This window comes from Chiloscyllium plagiosum, chromosome 28, assembly GCF_004010195.1.
Source record: "Chiloscyllium plagiosum isolate BGI_BamShark_2017 chromosome 28, ASM401019v2, whole genome shotgun sequence".
Lineage (NCBI taxonomy): Eukaryota > Metazoa > Chordata > Chondrichthyes > Orectolobiformes > Hemiscylliidae > Chiloscyllium > Chiloscyllium plagiosum.
In genome coordinates this window covers 43,281,801-43,305,079 of record NC_057737.1, presented here as the reverse complement: position 1 = coordinate 43,305,079, position 23,279 = coordinate 43,281,801, and the positions used below count along the sequence as shown (strand labels likewise).

The 23,279-nt window shown below is 45.2% G+C and overlaps 1 protein-coding gene across 1 annotated transcript in view; it reads right to left on the bottom strand.

Moving 5' to 3' along the window:
* Window positions 1-3,771: 3,771 nt before the first annotated feature.
* The window catches only part of LOC122564154 (14-3-3 protein gamma-1), a 77,078-nt gene continuing 57,570 nt past the window's right edge, over window positions 3,772-23,279 (bottom strand). Inside the window, exon 2 of the mRNA XM_043718796.1 lies at window positions 3,772-5,892. Within this exon, the coding sequence (XP_043574731.1) occupies window positions 5,236-5,892 (657 nt within the window). The 3' untranslated portion in view covers window positions 3,772-5,235. The remainder of the gene's footprint in view (window positions 5,893-23,279) is intronic.

Below are 23,279 nucleotides of genomic sequence, written 5' to 3'. Positions count from 1 at the left end.
TGTGGTGTCACTGGCTAGGCCATCACTTACTGCCCGTTCCTAATTGGCCAGAGGGCAGTTAAAAGTCAACCATATTGCTATGGATCTGTAGTCACATGGGAGCCAGAACAGATCAGGATGGCAGTTTCTTTCCTTAAAGGACATTAGTGAACCAGATAAGGTTTTCCTACAATCAACATCATTAGATTCTTAATTCCAAATTTTCTTTTTATTGAATTAAAATTCCATTTGCTGTGGTGGTATTTGAACCTGGGTTCCAAGAGCACTACTTGGATCTCTGGATTAACACCCCAGTAATGATACCACTAGGCCATCATCTCCCCTGTTTCTAAATTCTATACAAGTAATACCACTGCTTTTTGACATTTAAATAAACAATTTGAATGTGTACATAAGAGGTATAGTTAGTAAATTTCCAGACGACACCAAAATTGGAGGTGTAATGGACAGCGAAGATGATTACCTCAGATTACAATGGGACCTTGATCAGATGGGCCAATGGGCTGAGGAGTGGCAGATAGAGTTTAATTCAGATAAATACAAGGTGCTGCATTTTGGAAAGGCAAATCAGAGCAGGACCACTTAGTGGGAAGGTCCTGAGGGGTGCTGCTGAACACAGAGACCTTGGAGTCCAGCTTCATAGTTCATTGAAAGTGGAGTCGCAGGTTGATAAGATAGTGAGGATGCTTTCCGTTATTGGTCAGAGCATTGAGTACAGGAGTTGGGAGGTTATTTTGCGGCTGTACAGGACACTGGTTAGGTCACTTTCGGAATATTGTATGCAATTCCGGTCTCCCTCCTACCGGAAGGATGTTGTGAAACTTGATAGGGCTCAGAAATAATTTACAAGACGTGGCTAGGGTTGGAGGGTGTGAGCTATATGGAAAGGCTGAATAGGCTGGGGCTGTTTTCCCTGGAGCGTCGAAGGCTGAGGAGTGACCTTATCGAGGTTGATAAAATCATGAGGGGCACGGATAGGATAAATACACAAGGTCTTTTCTCTGGGTTTGGGGGGGGGGGTTGGGGGGGGGGGGGAGGGGAAGAGTTCAGAACTAGTAGGCATAGGTTTAAGGTGAGAGGGGAAATATTTAAAAAGGGATCTAACGGGCAACTTTTTCACACTAAGGGTGTGGAATGAGCTGCCAGAGGAAGTGGTGGAGGCTAGTGCAATCACAACATTTAAAAGGCATTTGGATGGATATGTGAATAGGATATGGGCCAAATGTTGGCAGGTGGGACTAGATTATGGGCGGCACGGTGGCACAGTGGTTAGCACTGCTGCCTCGCAGCGCCTGAGATCCGGGTTCAATTCCCGCCTCAGGCGACTGACTGTGTGGAGTTTGCACGTTCTCCCCGTGTCTGCGTGGGTTTCCTCCGGGTGCTCCGGTTTCCTCCCACAGTCCAAAGATGTGCAGGGTCAGGTGAATTGGCCAGGCTAAATTGCCCGTAGTGTTACGTAAGGGGTAAATGTAGGGGTATGGGTGGGTGGCGCTTCGGCGGGGCGGTGTGGACTTGTTGGGCCGAAGGGCCTGTTTCCACACTGTAAGTAATCTAATCTAATCTAATCTAAAAAAGTAATCTAATCTAATCTAGATTAATTTAGGATGTCTGGTCTGCATGGACAAGTTGGACCAAAGGATCTGCTTCCGTGTTGCATATCACTAATGACTCTATAACATACCAAAGACAGAAAAACCAGCAGAATCCCTCTGGCTGAGCAACAATGTATGCAAAATGGTCACCACTGCTGGGAGTCCCAGGCTCTCTGTACAACAGTGCTCACATTGAGAGATGTACAAACCCACCAGCCTGGAGCCTCGTTTCACACTGCGGTCTTCAATGTACTGAGCTGGACTAACCTCCCATCAGGATGGAAGGCTTTTCTCCCTATTGAAGGGAGTGCAGCCACATAATTCAACAAAGCAACTTCCTGCCTATTATCAGCCAAGTGTTGGCGGGACAGGATACTTAGATGGTGTCTTCCTGTTCTGTTCAGGGAGCCTCAGCAGCTGTGAGCAGCCAATACTGGGATTGTAGTGGGGGTGGGGAGTGGCAGCAGGATCTAAAACGGTCTCTCTGCTACTGCTGAAGGTGGGGAATAGTTCATGGTGCAGGAAAGAGAGCGTTCAGACTCTATGGGCCATCTAAATAAAGAGATGAGCTCAGTGTCAGAGGAATAACCAGAATGCCAAATCACTATCATTACTTTGAGAGGAAGTTGGGGGTGTCTTTTACAAACAGTTTCAGGTTATAACTCTGTTCAGTTCGCTCATCAGGACATCATTTTCCCATGATGCAACAGCTGTGTAGCAGCATAGTGGCTCAGTGGTTAGCACTGCTGCCTCCCAGCACTAGGGACCCAGGTTCAATTCCAGTCTTGGGTGACTGTGTGGAGTTTGCACACTCCCTTAGAGTTCCAGTTTCATCCCACAGTCCAAACACGTTCAGGCAGAAATGGTAGTTATCACAGACACTCACTCAGGCACCAATTTCCAGGGATAAACTCCACAATATCAGTCATGGTGAGGGAGTGGGACAGAGCAGCATGAAGAGTTTGTGTGCAGCAAAATTGCTATGTTAAGCCTATAGTACTGTGACATTTAGAATAAAGGAATTGAAGCATCTATTTCCAAAGGTGGAATCAAATTGTAATGCAGAGGCTTTAAGTTGGAGCAGGGGTCAACTATATCAGAAATCTGTTTCTCACTAGGTTGGCAGTGAAATAAATATCTGGCATTTCGATAGCAGCTTCCCATCCTCAGGATATTCAGAAGCACCTTTAAAGTAATCAATTAGTTGTAGTGTTGTTTTGGAAGCAAACAAGCCAACTCACCGAGAGGATGATTCCACAAATACCACAAAGGCAGGCAGAGAACCTGGTCTTGTTGTTGGAGGGGATCCTTTAGCCCTGGTTAATGCTCATCAGGTGCAGAGTTCAACACTTCATTCTAAAGAAGGCACCTCTCAATGCTGAAGCCCTCCGCAAACGAGTGGAAATAAAAATTCAGTTGATTTGGCCAACTCCTGGAGTGGGCTCACCCCACGATCACGTGTTAAAAATGTTGTCCATTCGTGACTCCTCCATGAAAAAAAATTATTCACAGGATGTGGGCATCTCTGACTAGGCCAGCATTTATTATCCATCATTAATTGCCCAGAGGGTAGGTGTCAACCACATTGTGGTGGGTCTGGAGTCACATGTAGACCAGAGCAGATAAGGATTGGCAGTTTCCTTCCCTGAAGGGTATTAGGTGAACCAGATAGGTTTTTTCTGACAACAAATTCCTGATCATTATTAGACTCTTAATTCCAGATTCTTTATTGAAATTCAAATTCCACCATCTGCTGTGGCAGGATTTGAACCCAGACACTTGGGTCTCTGGATTAACAGTCCAGTGATAATACCACTAGGCCATCACTTTGGGGAACTGCTCATGGGATCATGGGGAAATCATTTCTTCCGATGTACTGCTGTACACACCATATAGCCCAGCTGCACACCTTTAGGGAGGTGGTGCAAATCTTGCATTGGAAACTCAAGAGTCCCATTTTGCATATTTGAAACAAACCGTGTTGGGTGAATCACATCTTTGACCAAAGGTGGTACCCACACAGACAAGCAGCACCCAACCATCCAGCTGGGCTTGGCAAAATGGGCACCGTTTGCATTCCCCGTGCCCCACCAACACAAGGACCTTCCGGTCAAAGATCATCCAATAGCTCAATTTGTGGCTCACCCACAGAAAAAAAAGAATCAAGAGGCATTAGCAGTAGAACTGATTTGCAATTTTATTAGCCTGTGTGCGACTACATAATGACTCACATTCAAGATATTCCATTACCGATAAAACTGTTAAGGAATGCTCCATTGTGTGAAAGAGGTTCCCCACAGATACACTGAACCAGAGAGAGTTAAAATAATCAAGTCACTTGCGCAAACTGAGAGTTCACTGCGTAACATGACAAAAAGCACAAACAGAAGCCTCATACTAACAAGTTCTGGTAAATGCTCCTACACTGTAATAATTTCACTATTAACAAAACACCAGACATTAAGATTAAGCTAAAACATTGGTGCTTTCAACAGATCAATTACATAATCGCATGTCACGATAGTAACGTCCATAACAGACCAATTAACTGTTACGACCATTTGGGTAGAGCGTACTTCAGCAAATCAGTTACATTTGAAGACTAGTATTTTCGCCAGAAGAATACATCACGCCTATAAGTTAATAAATCTCAGCTACTGTTTAAATACGTCACCAGCATGCACAATATTGGAGCATAATAATCATATTACACTTGATAAGATGGCATAATAGGCAAGTGCGTTTTTTTTTAAAAAACACAAATAAGCTGCTTGAAGATCAGTTCCCATTATTTGTCTTCTATGAAATCTGCCTTTGATTCAGCCTGACCCAAAAAAGTTATCCCGTATTTCCAGTAACAGAGGGGGCTAAAGGGTAGTGAAACTAGTCCGTGGTGTAAAATGGCAGGTCCTTAGTAACCAATTGTCTAGGGTTTCTAAATTCTGATGAAAAGGTGCTTCAAAAATTAAAAAAAAAGAAATACATTTGTCAACGGGTTTAAACAAAGACCTTGTCTGATAAATCTGCAAATTTCCTTAGCGGGTTGTTTCCTGTTGAAACAGACTGGAACATCAAATTGTGAAGATGTTCTTTCAGGACTGTAGCCACAGTTATTTTAACTGGGGGCTTGGGGAGTTCAGGGACACATTTATAGATTATAAATTACTATTTTTTTGTTTTTCTTAAATAGGCAAACAAATAAAAAAATATTTTAATACTGCATTTCATTAACACTTGATTTTTTTTTTTAAGTTCCTTTTTAAACAATGAAAAGGTTACTGAAACCACAAGAGTAATTTTTTTGTTGTTTAAAATGTGCAGACCTCATCATTCAAGTTTTGCTTCAGTCTAGCTTTACGTTAAAATGAAACAGCTCCACTTATTTAACTACAGGACAGTCCAGATGCCAGTGTGTGTGTGGCTCCCATTCTGTACCAGCACAGCCAAGTCTGACCTTCCGCTAGTGGTGTTTTGGCAAAATGTCGAAGAGGCGTCAACGAAGGGCGGAGAGTGAGGGAAGGGAGGGGGGTAACCAGGGGAGGCTCCCTCCCTCCCCACCCCGAGTGGAAATAAAAAGACTGCGGTCACAGCTGGAGCAGCCAGTTTCCCCCTTTAACCCCCACCCCCCCACCCAGCCCGGGACTTAATTGTTGCCCTCGCCACCTTCGTCGTCCTGCTGATCGCTCGTCCACAGCGTCAGGTTATCGCGGAGGAGTTGCATGATGAGGGTGGAGTCCTTGTAGGAGTCCTCATTGAGGGTGTCCAGCTCGGCGATGGCGTCGTCAAAGGCGGTCTTCGCCAGGTGACAGGCCTGTTCGGGGGCGTTCTGGATCTCATAGTAGAAGACCGAATAGTTGAGGGCCAGGCCCAGCCGAATGGGGTGCGTGGGCTGCATGTGCTCCTTGCTGATCTCGTGGGCCTCCCCATAGGCCTTCTCCGAGGACTCTACCACCGCGGCACGTTTCTCCCCGGACGCCACCTCGGCGAGGTAGCGGTAATAGTCCCCCTTCATCTTCAGGTAGAAGACCTTGCTCTCGTGCTGCGTGTCGCTGCAGTTTTTGATCAGGTAATTGTCCAGGAGGTAGAGCACGTCTTGGCACACGGACTCCAGCTCCTTCTCTATCTTCTCTCTGTAGGCCCGCACCATCTCGATCTTCTTCTCGTTGCCGTCGGCCGAGGTCTTCTGCTCGATGCTGCTGATGACCCGCCAAGAGGAGCGCCGCGCCCCCACCACGTTCTTGTAGGCGACGGAGAGAAGGTTCCGTTCCTCGTTGGAAAGGGCTTCATTCAGTTCCGTTACCTGTCAGGCAAGATACACAGAACGCCACAGTAAGTCAAAAGGAATGAGCAAAAACACACACAATACCAGTGTTCTTACGACCAGGAAAAGCAGAAACAGACTCAAGGTAACTGGAGAAAGCAACAACCATTAAAAAAAAAGGGGCAGCAGACAAGATTAAGTAGTGACCTTATTGAGGTGTTCACAATTATGAACAATTTTGACTGGGTAATGGAGAAGATTCTGTTACTATGTTGCTATGTCAGTACTTGGGGGTTAGAATTTCAGTGTCAACAAGAGAGCTAGGAGTGTAATGAAGAGAAATCTCTTCACTCGAGAGTTGTTAGGATTTGTAACGAGTCGTCTGGGAGATTTGTGGAGGCAGAATCCATGCGAGGTTTCAAAAGCGAGTTGGATGTGTATGTGAAAGCGATGAAGTTAGAGGGTTACGGAGATAGAGCTGGAGTGTGGAACAAGCTGGGTAGCTCTCTTAAGAGCCAGTACAGACAATGGGTCAAATGGCCTCCTTCTATACTGTAAAATTCAAACGAATTTTATCCAAGGGAGGAGATCTGGAATGCACTGCCTGGAAAAACAGGAGAAGCAGGTCTAATCTTAACTTAATTGCCTGCAAAAGTGCAGGATAGTGGGGTTTGAATGGCAAACACCAACACCGACTCTTGTACTGTATGCCATTCTCAACAACTCTTCTTACCCAATGAGTAAGCTGCTCAAACACACAATGCTGGAGAAACAAACAGTTAACATTTCCAATCTGTTAGGACTCCTCAGAACCAGGAAGAGAGAGTCATACCAAACTCTCAACGTGTACAGATTCTCTCTCCACGGCTGCTGCCAGACCTGCTGGGTTTCTCCGGCATTGTGTTTTGGATTTCCAGCATTTACTGAACGTCTCCTACGTTGCACTGCAGGAAAATGTACAACGGGGAGGAAAAAACAATTAGAGGAGCTGCTCAACTCCTAGGGACACCCCATTCTACTCAAACGGTATGACATGAACTCCTGTTAACTTCCATTAGTCACATCAAGCTAGAAACAAAAAGATGACTTTAATTCACAAAAAAAAAGTGACAGGTAAACAATTAGGGGATAAAACAAAAAGCCAATCTCTTGCTCAGAGGCCTTCACGTTGAGATTCCAATATATGCACAGGCTATTTGATCAAAGTAGCAGCTCTAATCCCACATGGCCCACATTTGTTTATCCCCTTTTCTTTAACACCCCCACACCCTTTAACCTATTCTCTGCTACGACAGTCAACCCTCACGGTAGATTCCATTGCCCCAAGTCAGGACGGCAAGTAGCTTAGCGGGAAACTTGCAGGGAAAGCTATTCACATGTATCTGCTACCCTTGTCCTTCTAGAGGTTAGTGGTCATGGACTTGGAAGGTGCGCCATGGATCCTTGGGTGGATTTCTGCAGTGCATCTTGTAGATAGCATACACTGCTGTTAACATTGGTGACGGAGGGAGTGGATGATGAAGAGATTAACAGGCAGGAAGGAGGAAGCATTGAATCAATGGTAGTTTACCACATCAAGCACTCTGAATGACAGGCAACTAACTATAGGCAAACTGCTAAATGGTTATTTTTCCATTAAACAAAAACATTGCCATTCCACAGTGTACCCCCACTGACTTGCAGAATTGTTATTGGATATAATCTTTCACCTTTCCAATTAGAGCGTGTACCCTTGTGCGTGCAGACTAACAGCTAAGTTGTGTTTAGATCGTAATGAGCTAAAAAGACGTTTTACAGAATCAGCACAAAGCACCGAAACAGTTTTGTAATACATCAACAAAGCCAGCATGCCAGTCTGTCATTAGGTCTAGGACTTATTTCAACAGTTTTTTTTGCACGCAGCAAACCACCTAGGAGGACATTACAACAAGGATGTAAAATTAGATGGATCTTGTACAGGATTGAAATCGGAAAGCTGGCAGAGCTTGCACGGGGTTGAAAGCAACAATGGAAGAAACAGGCACGAGGGAAGATCGTGAGGAAGGAAGCCTCAAGTGCGAGGAGTGGGGTCCACGTTCCAGACAACTAATGGTGGACTCCATTATTCAGCAATAAAACAGGTTGTGATGCCACAGCATTAATGAGGTGGGGGGGGGGGGTTGGGGGGAGAACATGTGTGGGAATCTAAAAGGTGGAGAAGATAAAGAGGAACATGATCACGGATTTAATATCAATCGGAAAAACTGTTGGGTGAGGATATGACCACGGATTAGACCCAGCGTGCTGACATACACAGGCATAAAGTCAGATCCATACAGCACGGAAACAGACCCTTTAGTCAAACCAGTCCGTGCCGAACATAATCCCAAACTAAACTAGTCCCACCTGCCTGCTCCTGGCCCACATCCCTCCAAACTTTTCCTACTCATGTCCTTATCAAAATGTCTACTAAAGAATTGCACCCACATCTACCACTTCCTCAGAAAGTTCATTCCACACGTGATTCACCCTGTGAAAAGTAATTTGCCCAGTGATGGGAGAGTCCAGAACTAGAGGGCGTAGGTTTAGGGCGAGAGGAGAAAGAGTTAAAAAGGGACCTAAGGGGCTACTTTTTCCACACAGAGTGTGGTACGTGTATGGAATGAGTTGCCAGAGGAAGTGGTGGAGGCTGGTACAATTACAGCATTTAAAAGGCATTTGGATGGGTATATCAATAGGAACGGTTTACAGAGATATGGGCCAAGTGCTGGCAGACGGGGCTAGATTAGGTTGTCTAGTTGGCATGGACGAGTTGGACTGAATGGTCTATTTCCATGCTGTATATCTCTATGACTATGTCTTTTTTAAATCTCTCTCTCCTCCCACCTTAAAAACGTGCCTCCTATTTTTGTGAAACTCCCCCATCTTAGGGAAAGACACCTACCATAAATTTTTTTAAAAAAATCAAGTAGGGAATTTGACAGGGTAGACTTGGAAAGCTGGTTTCCCCTTCTGGCAGAGTCTCAGAACCGATGGGTATAATCTCAGAAAAAGGGATTGCCCATTTAAGATAGAGATAATTTTCCCTCAGCAGGTAGCGAATCTGTGGACTTCCTATTGCAGAGGGCTATGCTATATATCCAAGGCCGAGACAGATTCGCTTAATCAGCAAGGGAGCCAAGAGTTACATGGAAAAAGGCAGGAAAGGAGTGAAGGATTCTCAGATCACCCACAATCTCATTGGCTGGCGGACTAGACTCAATGAGTTGAATGGTCTACTTATGCCCCAATGTCGGACGATAGAACCTTCGTGTTAGAGCTTCCCAATGACAGGAAACCCATGTTGGAAGAATCGAGTTGAAGAGTTTGACATTGGTCGTGAGATGGTTGGAGGATTTGAGCTTACAGCTGAGGAATGCAACAATTTGCAAACCCTCATCTGATTCGACGAAGGAAGAACATCGATTTGAACCACAGGAGGCGGTGAAAGCTGAAGAATTTAGCTCCAGTTTTTCCTAATATTAAACTGGGGCAAGGTACATTCTGAAATGATGCTTGAATTCTTCAGAGAGGTCCTGCTTTAGCAGCCCGCCTTACAAAACGCCCCCGTTTCAATTTCAAATGGATCACTAAATATCAATGAAACTCAAATTCTTGCTTTGGCTTTCAGTGTTTAAATCAACAAGGTGAAAACAATGACTGCAGATGCTGGAAACCAGATTCTGGATCAGTGGTGCTGGAAGAGCACAGCAATTCAGGCAGCATCCGACGAGCAGCAAAATCGACGTTTCGGGCAAAAGCCCTTCATCAGGATGAAGGGCTTTTGCCCGAAACGTCGATTTTGCTGCTCGTTGGATGCTGCCTGAATTGCTGTGCTCTTCCAGCACCACTGATCCAGAATTTCAGTGTTTAAAGCCCTATGTTAGACATGTAATGCAGCCTTACAGCGATGTGCAAGGCTGATCAAATTCCAGTTGTCAGATGCCTGATGGGTCAACCAGTGTTTACGCAGATGGTAACATACCACTTTCAGAACCCTGGTGTGCGAGCTCATTACCAATCCCTGCAGCTGACGTCAACACTACTCAAAGACACGAGAACAGCTTAACCACATCCTCAACTCAGCCTTCAGTCATCAGTGAGGGAGCAAATCAGAGGTGACTATTGGAGCTTCTTTAAGAGCCTCCCACAATGTTAGAGCTGACAAATACACCCCTGTGTCACAACCATACAAGTCTTCATGTTGCAGATTTAAGAAATGTTAAGAATATTTCCACTTTAAAAATCAGCAACATGTAAAACAAACTTCTAACTTCTCTCAAATAAATGGTCTTTCAAAGCGAAAGCCGCAACAGACGTGTCACATTGGAATACTTCATAGTTTAGTGTTAATTCTCTGCATTGTCCATAGCTGCAACAGTATTCTGCATTCCATTCTATCACCTGAATGTACTTATGTAAGGTATGATTTATTTGGTTAGCACACAAAAACAATACATTTCACCATCTCGGTACATGTGACAATAAGATAAGTCAAATAAAATCTTAATCTTCATGAGACACATTCAGAACTTGATTAACCCTTCAATAACAGTTTTAAGAAGGTGTGAGAATTGGAAGCATCTGGGCAAACGGGAGACAGGAAAGGACCTCAAATTAAGTAACTTCTGTCTAAGGGAAGAATGGTTCACTTGAAATTAACCGGCAGCCATTTCACTTTGGTTACAATAAAGCCAGGCTGCAAAAGCTGGCCGTTAAAGAAGAACAAGACATTAAAGAGGATTTTTGGCTAATGGGAAACAGGAAGCAGAGATCAATAACTGTTCTGTTGGAAGTCTCTAGTAATCATCAGGTATCTGTAACTGCAGATTTAGTTACATTTTGGTACAACAGACAGGGGCAGGCTTGTATAATCGTATTTGCAGATACATTCTATTTTGCTCAAAAAGCACACAATCTTTAGGGTGTAGGTTTGCTCGTGAGCTGTACGTTTGATATCCAGATGTTTCATTACCTGGCTAGGTAACATCATCAGTGGCGACCTCCAAGTGAAGCAAAGCTGTTGTCTCCTGCTTTCTACTTATATGTTTGTCCTGGATAGGGTTCCTGGGATTTGTGGTGATGTCATTTCCTGTTCATTTTCTGAGGGGTTGATAGATGGTATCTAGATCTGTGTGTTTGTTTATGGCGTTGTGGTTGGAGTGCCAGGCCTCTAGGAATTCTCTGGCATGTCTTTGCTCAGCCCGTCCCGGGATAGATGTGTTGTCCTAGTCGAATTGGTGGTTTTTTTCATCCGTGTGTAGGGCTACGGGGGAGAGAGGGTCGTGTCTTTTTGTGGCTAGCTGGTGTTAGTGTATCCTGGTGGCTAACTTTCTTCCTTTGGTCTGCTTGTCGTGGTTTGTTCTTGAGGAATCTGGGCACTGTATTTTTTGAGTATCCGTTCTTCTTGAATACGTTGTATAGGTGGTTCTCCTCTGTTTTCCGAAGTCCGTCTGTGCTGTAGTGTGTGGTGGCTCTGCTGGAACAGGCTAAGCAAAGACATGCCAGAGAATTCCCAGAGGCCTGGCACTCCAACCACAACGCCATAAACAAACACACAGATCTAGATACCATCTATCAACCCCTCAAAACGAACAGAAAATGACATCACCACAAACCCCAGGAACCCTATCCAGGACAAACATAAATAGAAAGCAGGAGACAACAGCTTCGCTTCACTTGGAGGTCGCCAATGATGATGTTACCCAGCCAGGTAATGAAATGTTTGGATATCAAACCTACAGCTCAGCGAGCAAACCTACACCCTAAACCTCAACCTGAGCTACAAACCTTCACAAATTTTGCAAAAGCACACAATCTGCAGACAGTCAGTCTGTGTAACATTTTATAAATTCCTACTTTGGAAATAGAACCAATCTGACTCAAGATTGGGATACAGACAGACTCTAACCTCCCACCTTTAATGTATTGTCTGAGCGGTGATGTCACCTTTTCATAAAACCTTAAGTTATCTTGAGCATGCGACTTAGTAATTGTTCTGGGATTTACATATTAATGAACCAAAAGCTGCAACCCATTCTAAAAGATGGGAGACTTACCAGCAATCTAGGTTTGTTCAATATATCGTTTTAGTTGCATGACACTAATGTTTTGCTATAAATTCTATGATCCTGTCCACCCTCCCCCAAGTTACCTGATGAAGGAGCAGTGCTCTGAAAAGTAATGCTTCCAAATAAACCTGTTGGATTATAACCTGGTGTTGTGTGATTTTTAAATTTCACCCCAGTCCAACACTGACACCTCCACATCGTATACAATTAACGGTAGGGTCTTGGGTAGTGTTGTAGAACAGAGGGAGTGAAGGGTTCAGGTACATAATTTTCAAGTTTGTGTCACATATACACAGGGTGGTTAAAAAAGGTGATTTGCATGTTTGCCTTCATTGCTGAGTCCTTCGAGTATGTCATGTTGACTATGTTGGGATGTCACGTATTGGACATTGGTAAGGCCTCTTGCAGAGTTCTGGTCACCTCGTTAGAGGAAGGATATTATTAACCTACGGAAGGTTTAGAGATTTACCAGGATGTTGCGAGTATAGAAGGTTTGATTTATAACAAAAGGCTGAGACTTTGTTTTCCCCACTGAAGGGAAGGAGATTGAGGTGAGCTTACAGATTTCCAAAATCATGAGGGGTATAGATAGGGTTAATGGCAGCTGCCTTGTCCCTAAGATGGAGGATTTCAAGGCTTGGGGGCACATTTTTAAAATGAGAGTAATTTTAAAAAGACATGCAGAGCAATTTCTTTTTAAAAAGCAGAGGGTGGCTCATGTGTGGAATGAACTTCCTCAGGAAGTGGTGGATGCGGGGTGCAGTTGCAGCGTTTAAAGAGACACTTAGATAAATACGCATAGAAAAGGTTTGGAGGGCTACAGGTCAGAGTCAGGCAGGTGGGATGAGTTTAGTTTGGGTTATGTTCAGCATGGACTGGTTGGACCGAAGGGTCTGTTTCCATGCTGTATGACTCCATGAGTCACAAAAAAAAAAACCCTCCTTTATCTTTATCAAATCCAAAAGACTAGCTGTGCCCATCTGGACAGGCAAACAGATAGTTTGACTACAAATGCAATTGCAGATGCTGAATCAGACTTTTAAAAGTTTCAACCATCTCACTCTAGAAAGAGAAACTCAAAAGTAGTAACGGACCTGCAACAGTCTTGGAAACTAATCTTCATTCAAAAAGATAAAAATAACAGGATAAAAATGGTCACTGACTGAAATAGCTACAGTAATGTTGCAACAAACAAGTGGGAGGCTTCATTTAAAATTAAAGCTCCAGGATTTTAAGTTTAAACCCTCAAAAATTAAAAAAGGGAGCTGTATATCAATGTATACAAATTCTTCGTTCATTCAGAGGGGATAAATAAGCCAGAGTTCAGCTCAGAGCTGAAAATGTGCTGCTGGAAAAGCGCAGCAGGCCAGGCAGCATCCAGGGAACAGGAGAATCGACGCTTCGGGCACAAGCCCTTCTTCAGGAATGCTGATCTCCAGCATCTGCAGACCTCACCTTCTCCTCAGAGTTCAGCTCAGCCTATGAGAGAGCAAGGGATTCCTTGCAAGAATAAAGGATGCATCCGCTATCCATCTGCACAGGAGAAAAAAAAGAACTTTCTATTTGATCAGAGGAATCTCATCAGTCTCCAACAACAGTGAGATCTGAACCAGAGTTTGAAGTGCTCAGCATAACATCTCAACCAAGATCGGCTGCCAAAAAGAGGAATCCGAATGAAAAAAGGAGAGAATGTGGAGCTTAACGCTACATTTGTGGATCTAACCAGGTGACAGTCGATTCCAGCACATTTCGCAGGCATCTCAAGACCCAGCACAGCCAATGACCCATTCCCAGTCACCAATGAACTGAGCAGAGATAGTGCCACACTCTTCAGTCTTTTGTCCTGCTTGCTTTCCATTGGATTCTATCTGCTGCCCAATCTGAGCCGACTCCAGGCGAGGTCCCAAGATTCCCAGAGACGTTCACCGTGATTTCCTTCAGTTCTGAGCAGGAGTCATACTGGACTCAAAACGTTAACGGTTTCTCTCTTCACAGACGGTACCAGACCTGCTGAGTTTCTCCAGCATTGTGTTCCCAGCAGTATTTTGCCTTTAGTCTTCAAGGTTTCTGTAGTAATTGGAACCAGGTGAACCCGACTTCAAAAGTCATCGATTGGAGGTGTTAACCCGGGCTAAATCGGGAAAGCCCTCTTTATATTGGCCAGCCAGGGGAGTCAGACTCTGAGCTGGCTGGCCACAGCCAGTGTACTGTGCACGAGTAAATAAAGGGTGACTTGGTGTTGGGATACCTGACTGTGCAGTTATTGCAGTTTCCTGTGTGTCAAAGACAGTGTATGAGCTGCCAGTTCAGAGACAGATGTGTAACATGAACATGTGTGGGGACAATCTCAGCATGAAGAGGTGAAGCAATCAAACTGCTCGCTCCAGGGAAGCCCATGTAGAGTCGAACATTTGAGTCCCTGACCAGAACCAGTCAGTCACAGAACATAGAACAACACAGTGCAGAACAGGCCCTTCGGCCCACAATGTTGCGCCAACCTGTGAACTATTCTCAGCTCGCCCCCCTACACTATCCCATCGTCATTATTGTGCTTATCCAAGGCTTGTTTAAATCTCCCTAATGTGGCTGAGTTGACTACATTAGCAGGTAGGGCATTCCACACCCTTAACACCGAGTAAAGAACCTGCCTCTGACATCTGTCTTAATCTATCACCCCTCAATTTGTAGTTATGCCCCCTCGTTCAAGCTGACATCATCCTAGAAAAAAGACTTTCACTGTCTATCCTACCGAATCCTCTGATCATCTTTTATGTCTCTATCAAACCTCCCCACCCCCCCCAGTCTTCTTCCTTCCAATTAGAACAGACGAAAGCCTCTCAGCCTGTCCTCATAAGACCTTCCCTCCAGACCAGGCAACATGCTGGTAAATCTCCTCTACACCTTTTCCAATGCTTCCACATCCATCCCAAAATATGGCGACCAGAACTGCACACAATATTCCAAGTGAGGCCACACCAGCATTTTGTATAGTTGCAGCATAACATCATGGCTCCAGAACTCAATCCCTCTCCCAATGAAACCTAACACACCGAATGTCTTCTTAATAGCACTATCAAACTGTGCTGGCAACTTTCAGGAACGTACTTGGTCTCCAAGAATCCTCTGCACATCCACACGACCAAGAATCTTTCCATTGACCCAGTGCTCTGCCTTCCCATTATTCTTCCCAAAGTGAATCACCTCACATTTAGCTGCATTCAACTCCACTTGCCACCTCTCAGCCCAATTCTGCAGTTAATCCAAGTCCCCCCGCAACTGGTAACATTCTTCCAAATTGTCCACTACTCCACCGACTTTAGTGTCGTCTGCAAATTTACTAATCCATCGACCTATGCTTGTGTCTAAGTCACTTATAAAAATGACAAACAGCAGTGGTCTCAAAACAGATCCTTGTGGCACACCACTAGTAACCGGACTCCAGGCTGAATATTTTCCATCAACCACCACTTTCAGAAAGCCAGTTTCTAATCCAAACTGCCAAATCGCCTTCAATTCCATGCCTCTGCACTTACTCCAACAGCCCACCATGTGGAACCTTAAAGGCTATACTGAAGTCCAAGTATACCATGTCAACTGCCCTATCCTCATCTACATGCTTGGTCACTATCTCAAAAATCTCAGTTGAGGTTTGAGAGACGCGACTTGCCCTTGACGAATCCATGTTGATTATCTGCAATCAAATTGTTGCTTGCTAGATGATTATAAAGCTTATCTTTTTTAATCCTTTCCAAAAGTTTTCCTACAACAGATGTAAAGCTCACTGGTTTATAATTACCTGGGTCATCTCTACTGCCCTTCTTCAACAAGGGCATAACATTTGCAATCCTCCAATCCCCTGGTACTAAACCTACAGACAATAACTCAAATATCAAAGCCAAAGGCTCTGCTATCTCCTCCCTAGCTTCCCAGAGAATCCTCGGATAAATTTCATCTGGCCCAGGGGACTTTGCTACTTTCCCTCCTTCTAGAATTGATAACACCTGTTCGTAACTAACCTCGATCCTTTCAAGTCTAATATCTTGTACCTCATTCTTCTTCTCTACAATTTTCTCCTTTGCTATCTCCTCCCTAGCTTCCCAGAGAATCCTCGGATAAATCTCATCTGGCCCAGGGGACTTTTCTACTTTCCCTCCTTCTAGAATTGATAACACCTGTTCGTAACTAACCTCGATCCTTTCCAGTCTAATATCTTGTACCTCATTCTTCTTCTCTACAATTTTCTCCTTTTCCTTAGTGAAAACCGATGATTAATGTTTGTTTAGCACCTCTCCGATCTCTACAGGGTCCACACTCAACTTCCCACTTCTGTCTTTGACTGGCCCTATTCCTATCCTAGTCATCCTTTTAATTCCTCACATACCTATAGAAAGCTTTAGGGTTCTCCTTTATTCTATTTGCTAAAGACTGCTCGTGTCATCTCTTTGCTCTTCTTAACTCTCCCTTTAAATCCTTCCTGGCTAATCTGTAACTCTCCATCGCCTCATCAACACAGAAGCCTCCTTCTTCGGCTTAATAAGAGACACAGCTTCTGCAGTAAACCAGAGTTCCCTTACTTTATCACTTTCTCCCTGCCTGACAGGGACATGCCTATCGAGGACACGCAATATCTATTCCTTAAACCAGCTCCACATTGACTGTCCCCATCCCCTGTATTTTGCTAACCCATTCTATGCATCCTAATTCTTGCCTAATCGCATTATAATTGCCCTTGACCCATCAATAACTCGACCTGTGGCATGTACCTATCCCTTTCTATCGCTAAACTAAATGTAACTGAATTATGGTCACTCTCTCCAAACTGCTCACCTGCCACTAAATCAAGCACCTAGCCTGGTTCATTACCAAGCATCAGACCCAGTGTGGCCTCCCCTCTTGTCAGCCCTTTGACATACTGTGTCAGGAAACCCTCCTGTACACATTGGACAAAAACTGATCCATCCAACATCCTCGAGTTATAGCATTTCCAGTCAATGTTGGGGAAGTTAAAGTCCCCCATAATGACCACTCTGTTCCTTTCACACCTACCCAGAATACTTTTGCCAATCCTCTCTTCCACCTTCCTGGAACTCAGCGGAGACCTAAAAAATTCTCCAAGCAGTGCCTATCCTCTCCTGTTTCTAACCTCAGCCCACACCACCTCACTAGACGAGTCCTCGTCAAAAGTTCTTTCAGCCACCGTTACACTATCCTTGACTAACAAGGCCACACCTCCCCCTCTTTTACCTCCTTGCTTGTTCTTAATGAAAGATCTAAACCCTGGAAACTGCAACATCCATTTCTCACCCTGCTCTATCCATGTCTCTGAAATGGCCACAACATTGAAGTCCCAGGTACCTATCCATGCTGCAAGCTCACCTACCTTATCACTTTCTCCCTGCCTGACAGGGACATGCCTATCGAGGACACGCAATATCTATTCCTTAAACCAGCTCCACATTGACTGTCCCCATCCCCTGTATTTTGCTAACCCATTCTATGCATCCTAATTCTTGCCTAATCGCATTATAATTGCCCCTGACCCATCAATAACGCGACCTGTGGCATGTACCTATCCTTTTCTATCGCTAAACTAAATGTAACTGAACTATGGTCACTCTCTCCAAACTGCTCACCTGCCACTAAATCAAGCACCTAGCCTGGTTCATTACCAAGCACCAGATCCAGTGTGGCCTCCCCTCTTGTCGGCCCTTTGACATACTGTGTCAGGAAACCCTCCTGTACACATTGGACAAAAACTGATCCATCCAACATACTAGAGTTATAGCATTTCCAGTCAATGTTGGGGAAGTTAAAGTCCCCCATAATGACCACCTGTTCCTTTCACACCTACCCAGAATATTTTTGCCAATCCTCTCTTCCACCTTCCTGGAACTCCTAAAAAATTCTCCAAGCAGAGTGACCTATCCTCTCCTGTTTCTAACCTCAGCCCACACCACCTCACTAGACGAGTCCTCGTCAAAAGTTCTTTCAGCCACCGTTACATTATCCTTGACTAACAAGGCCACACCTCCCCTCTTTTACCTCCTTGCTTGTCCTTAATGAAAGATCTAAACCCTGGAAACTGCAACATTCATTCCTGACCCTGCACTGTCCATGTCTCCGAAATGGCCACAACATCGAAGTCCCAGGTACCTATCCATGCTGCAAGCTCACCTATCTTATTTCGGAAACTCCTGCTATTGAAGTAGACACACTTCAAACCAGTTTGCTGTCTGCCAGCACATTCTTGTGACCCTGAAATCCTGTCCCTGTCCTCACTACTCTCATCCTCCTGTGCACTGCAACTATACCTCAGGTTCCCATCCCCCTGCTGAGCTAGTTTAAACCCACCCAAATAGCACCAGCAAATTTCCCATCCAGGATACTAGTACCCCTCTGGTTGAAGTGAAGACCAGCCTGCTTGTACAGGCCCCACCTTCCCCAGAATGAGCCCCAATTATCCAAGTACCCGAAACCCTCCCTCCTGCACTATCCTTGCAGCCACGTGTTCAGCTGGTATCTCTTCCTATCCCTAATGTCAGAAGTTCATCTCCTTCAGCCCAACTTGTCCATGCTACCCATCAACTACACTGAGACACAATCACAAAAGGATTTGGACTGGCCATGGAACAGTCGCTTACCAAAGTGAACCTTTAATTTCGAATCAACATAATATAAGAGATCCATATTCCCTCACGTCTGCTAGAGGTGGGGGGGGTAGCTCTCTGAGAGAAAAGCAAGTGCTAAGACACTTCAGGATTTCAGTAAGAGCTGGATACTGTTGGAGCAAAAGCTTGCCACAATGATGGCATCTGGCAGAAGCAAAGAAGGAAAACTGCTTGACCATCTTTAAATGGAAACGCAGATTGAAAGCGGAGCAAAAAAAAAAAAAGGGGGAGGGTGGGAGAGGTTTCTGAGCCAGCAATATTCAAATCACAATAGCCAGTGCTCTCCTGTACTATTGACCCCAGAACCTTCTGGATGTACAATTAGACTTTGTGTACCTGGTATGGTATCAGTGTCACTGCCTTCTTCACCTCAAAACACTTCAGGGATAACCCTTCCAGGTACCAAAGTGACGGCAACTGTTTTGATTATTTCAATCCAATAGTAACAGAAATAAATATAATCCGGATGGGTCTTATTGACAGTGGGTGCAGAGGGAAGGTTCCCTTATGTGGGAGATTCGAGAACCAAAGAGGTTGCCCATTTCGGTCAGAGGGCTGTGGGTCTTCGTTTGTGCTGCCTTTTGAGGAAGAGAACTTCAGAACTGAATCGTTTAAAAAACAAAAACAAGACAGGAGGTGGATCAGTAAGGAAAAGGGTGGAAGTGACTGGGGCTGGGCAGGAACATGGACTAATCAGATCAGCCCCAGTCCTACTGAGGAATGCAGCAGGTTCCAAAAGCAAGTGGTCCCACTCAAACAAGGTGCCTGCACATTAACTGCACTTTCCCATCATCGAATACAAGAGCGATTACACTTATAGGCCTGGGAAGGGAGAGGTCACGGGGGCATCTCAAAACAAGAACGAAGGCTTTGAAATGAGACCATTGCTGAAGGAGTTAGCACAGGCTGGCGAGGATAGGGGGGGGGGGGGGGTAATAAGTGAACACGATCCAGCGCACATGGGATTAGGGCCAGTCCCAAGCACCCTGCAGCAGCCTAGTTTGCCTCATGGTACAGCTCTGACCCCCATTCTGAAGGCCCTGGACTGCTGACATTTCACTTATTCGTGGGATCTGGGTGCCCCAGGCAAGGCTCGCCCCTAATTGCCCTGGAGAAGGCAGCAAGCTGTCATCATGAACCGGTACAATCCTAAAAAAAGTGCATGGAATCCTATGGATTTTGATGCAGTAATAGTGAAGGACAGGCAATACAGCTCCAACCGAAATGTGGGGGTGTGGCGGGGGGGAGGGGGGGGGGGCTCCCAAGCACCTGCAGTCCTTGTTTTCTGATAAACAGAGACAGACCCAAGGGTGCAGGGGCATTGTTCCTTGAAAGGGGAGTCATAGGTAGACAAGGTGGTGAAGGCGGGGTTTGGCACACTTGGCTTCATTGGTCAGAGCACTGACGACAGGAGTTGAGGTCATGTTACAGCTGCACACTACAGTAGTAAAGTTACATTTGGAAGACTGCCCGACTATAGAATGGAAGTTATTAAACAGGAAAGAGTGCAAAAAAAAAACATTTACAAGGATGTTAGAGACTGGAGACTGTAACAAAGGCAGTGAGGATTTTGTTCCCCTGAGTTTCGGAGGCTGAGGGATGACTGTACAGAAGTTTATAAAATCATGAGGGGCATTGATAAGGTGAATTCCCATGGTCTTTTCCCCCCCAGAGTGGGGGAGCCCAAAACAAAAAGGGCACAGGAGAGAGGAGAAAAAAAATTAAAGGGGGCAGCAGTGTGGCTCAGTGGCGAGTACTGTTACCTCAGTGCTGTGGTCCCAGGTTCGATTCCCACCTCAGGCAACTGTGTGTGGAGTTTGCACATTCTCCTTGTGGGTGTGCTCCAGTTTCCTCCCACGATCAAAAGATGTGCAGGTCAGGTAAACTGGCCATGCTAGATTCCCCCATAGTGTTCCGGGATGTGTAGTTAGGTGCATTAGTGGGAGGTAAATGTACAGTAGTAGGGGAATGGGTCTGGGTGGGTTACTTTGAGGGTCGGTGTGGACCTGTTGGGCCGAAGGTGCCGTTTCCACACCGTAGGGATTCTGTGGACCTGAGGGATAACTTTTTCTATGGAGAGTGGTGCTTTTATGGAATGAGCTGCCAGTGGAAAAGGTAGAGACGGGTACAATTACAACATTTAAAAGGCATTTGGACAGGAACATGGATAGGAAAGGTTTTGAGGGATATGGGCCAAACAGGCTAAGTGGGACAAGTTCAGTTTCGGAAACCTGGTGGACATAGAGGAGTTGGGCCAAGGGGCCTGTTTTTGTGCTGTATGACTCTATGATGGTGAGTCTTTACAAATTACTGCAGTGCATTTTGATGCAGATTCACGAGAGAAAATGCTCAGTCAGCAAGTAAACCATCATACAGCAGCACTCCCTGCAACTCGGCACCTTCTCTTCTTTTAGAACAAAAGCCAAGATACTGCAGATGCTGCAAATCTGCACATAATACTGGAGGAACTCAGCAGGTCAGGCAGCACCTGTGGACAGAAACCGTCGATGTTGAGTGTCCAGGAAGACTTCACCAGAACCAGCTGAAGGTCACACTGGACTGGAAACGTTAAGAGTTTAGATCAGAGTGGTGCTGGAAAAGCACAGGTCAGGCAGCATCCGAGGAGCAGGAAAAAAATCGACATTTCGGGCAAAAGCCCTTCGCTAACTCGGTTTCTTTCTCAACAGATGCTGCCAGACCAGAGTTTCTCCAGTATTTGGGTTTCGTACCTCAGTTACTGACCAAGCAAGGAAAAAAAACACTACCGTTCTGATATTTAATACAATGAACAGTTTGCACATCTGGGAATCCAACAGCTCAGAGGCTGGAGGGTGTGGGATGGGAATATTGCAGCTTCAAAGTAAGGAGGTCACAGGAGATATTTTAACATTTACTGTATATTAGCAGAACTGCTGTGCGGTTCAAACCACATTGAACTTGTATCAGGAACGTGACAGTCACTTCTGTTTTTTTTTGTCCTACACAGCAGTTTTGATTTCTGCTGTACTATAGGCAGTGAAAAATTAAAGACTTGCCATCAGAATGCTGCAGCCAAAGTAAGCTAGCACTTAGAGCAGTGCGATGCTGACTAGTTAACCTGGCGTCTTGTATGTCAAAACAGGAAATTTTCAGTTGGTGAACCGCACCTCTGACAGTGCAGCACTCCTGCAGTATTGCACTGCAGTGCGGCACTCCTGCACCACAGAAATCGGGACTATATTTTCCTGTTCAAGACTGGAGTGAGGATTGAACCCAGCACCTTCCAACGCAGAAGCATTTTCTGAATGAGTGCTAAATGGGAAGCAATGCCAAAGAACAAGTCAACAACTCAAAACCACACAGGCACCTCAGGCAAACCCAGCGGAGACTTCACTATAAAAATACTGCAACATCCTGGTCAATCCTGTTGCACGTGGAACACCACTAGCAAAATGTTAACGTCAAGGTGGTCACAAGGAGAAAGAATTGGACCAGGCACAATTCTGTTCCATTTTATAAAAAGCACAGAAGTCAGCAAGGAGAAAAATAAAACAGCACGGGGGTGGCCGAATGCTGGCTGTCTGGAACAACCCAGCTGCATTTCCTCACGTTTATATACCTCTGCATGCCTTTCCATTTCCTCAACTGGCCACGCAACTTCTTTTTGATGTAATTTCATGGTCTTGGCTTCCATTAACCTCACAGACAGAGTTTCAGATTACGTAAAAATGTTCCTCTTCGCATTCCCCCTTAAAATGCGTTCCCTAGTCCTAACACCATCAATAAATGGGAACGGTTTTAGTTTCTACCTCAGAGGCTCTCAATCGTGTACATCTCCATCAAAATCTCCCCTCCATTTGCTTTGCTCCAAGGAAAGCAATCCCAGCTTCACGAGCTGAACCTCAACTCCATTCCTTAATCCATGGGACTGCTCAGATGAATCTCCTCAAGGCAAGGTGGCTCAGGGGCTAGCACTGCTGCCCCTCAGTGCCAGGGACCTGGGTTCAATTCCAGCCTTAGGCAACTGCCTGAAGCTTCCCCATTCGCCCAGTGTCTGCGTGGGTTTCCTCCAGGTGTTCCACATGGTCCACCTAACCTGCACATCTTGATGGGGATGGGGAGCCTTTTTCTCCTGCAGAAGCAGGCATGGCATGTGCTATCGCCCGGCACGTTCCACACAGGGTGGGGACAAAGTGCTTAAACAGCTGATACCCTGGTTTGTATCGATTCCAGAACCAAATTAAATTCAACTGTGATGTCTCCAGTACGACACCGAACAAAGGACACCAACAGACCTGTGGAATCATTGTGCAGCGGGTACATTTATTCTAGAAAACAGTCTTTGAGGTCATTTAAAAGGACAATCCTCATTCAAATTTTTACAGGACCCAGTATTTGAAATATACAACACGTGCTGCTTGAACCTATGGGATGTAATAGAGAGCCTTACACTTCCTCCCTGATTGAGGATGGTACGTTGTTTATAGCAGTGCACAGGACATTCCAAAACGCTGGAAAGCCAAACTTGTGCAGATCTTAGGGAGCATACCAAGTGGCACATTCACGCACACCAGCCCACTGAATGGTAAAGAACATGAAAGTTAGGAATGACTCAAAGAAACCATAGCTGAAAATGTGTTGCTGGAAAAGCGCAGCAGGTCAGGCAGCATCCAGGGAACAGGAGAATCGA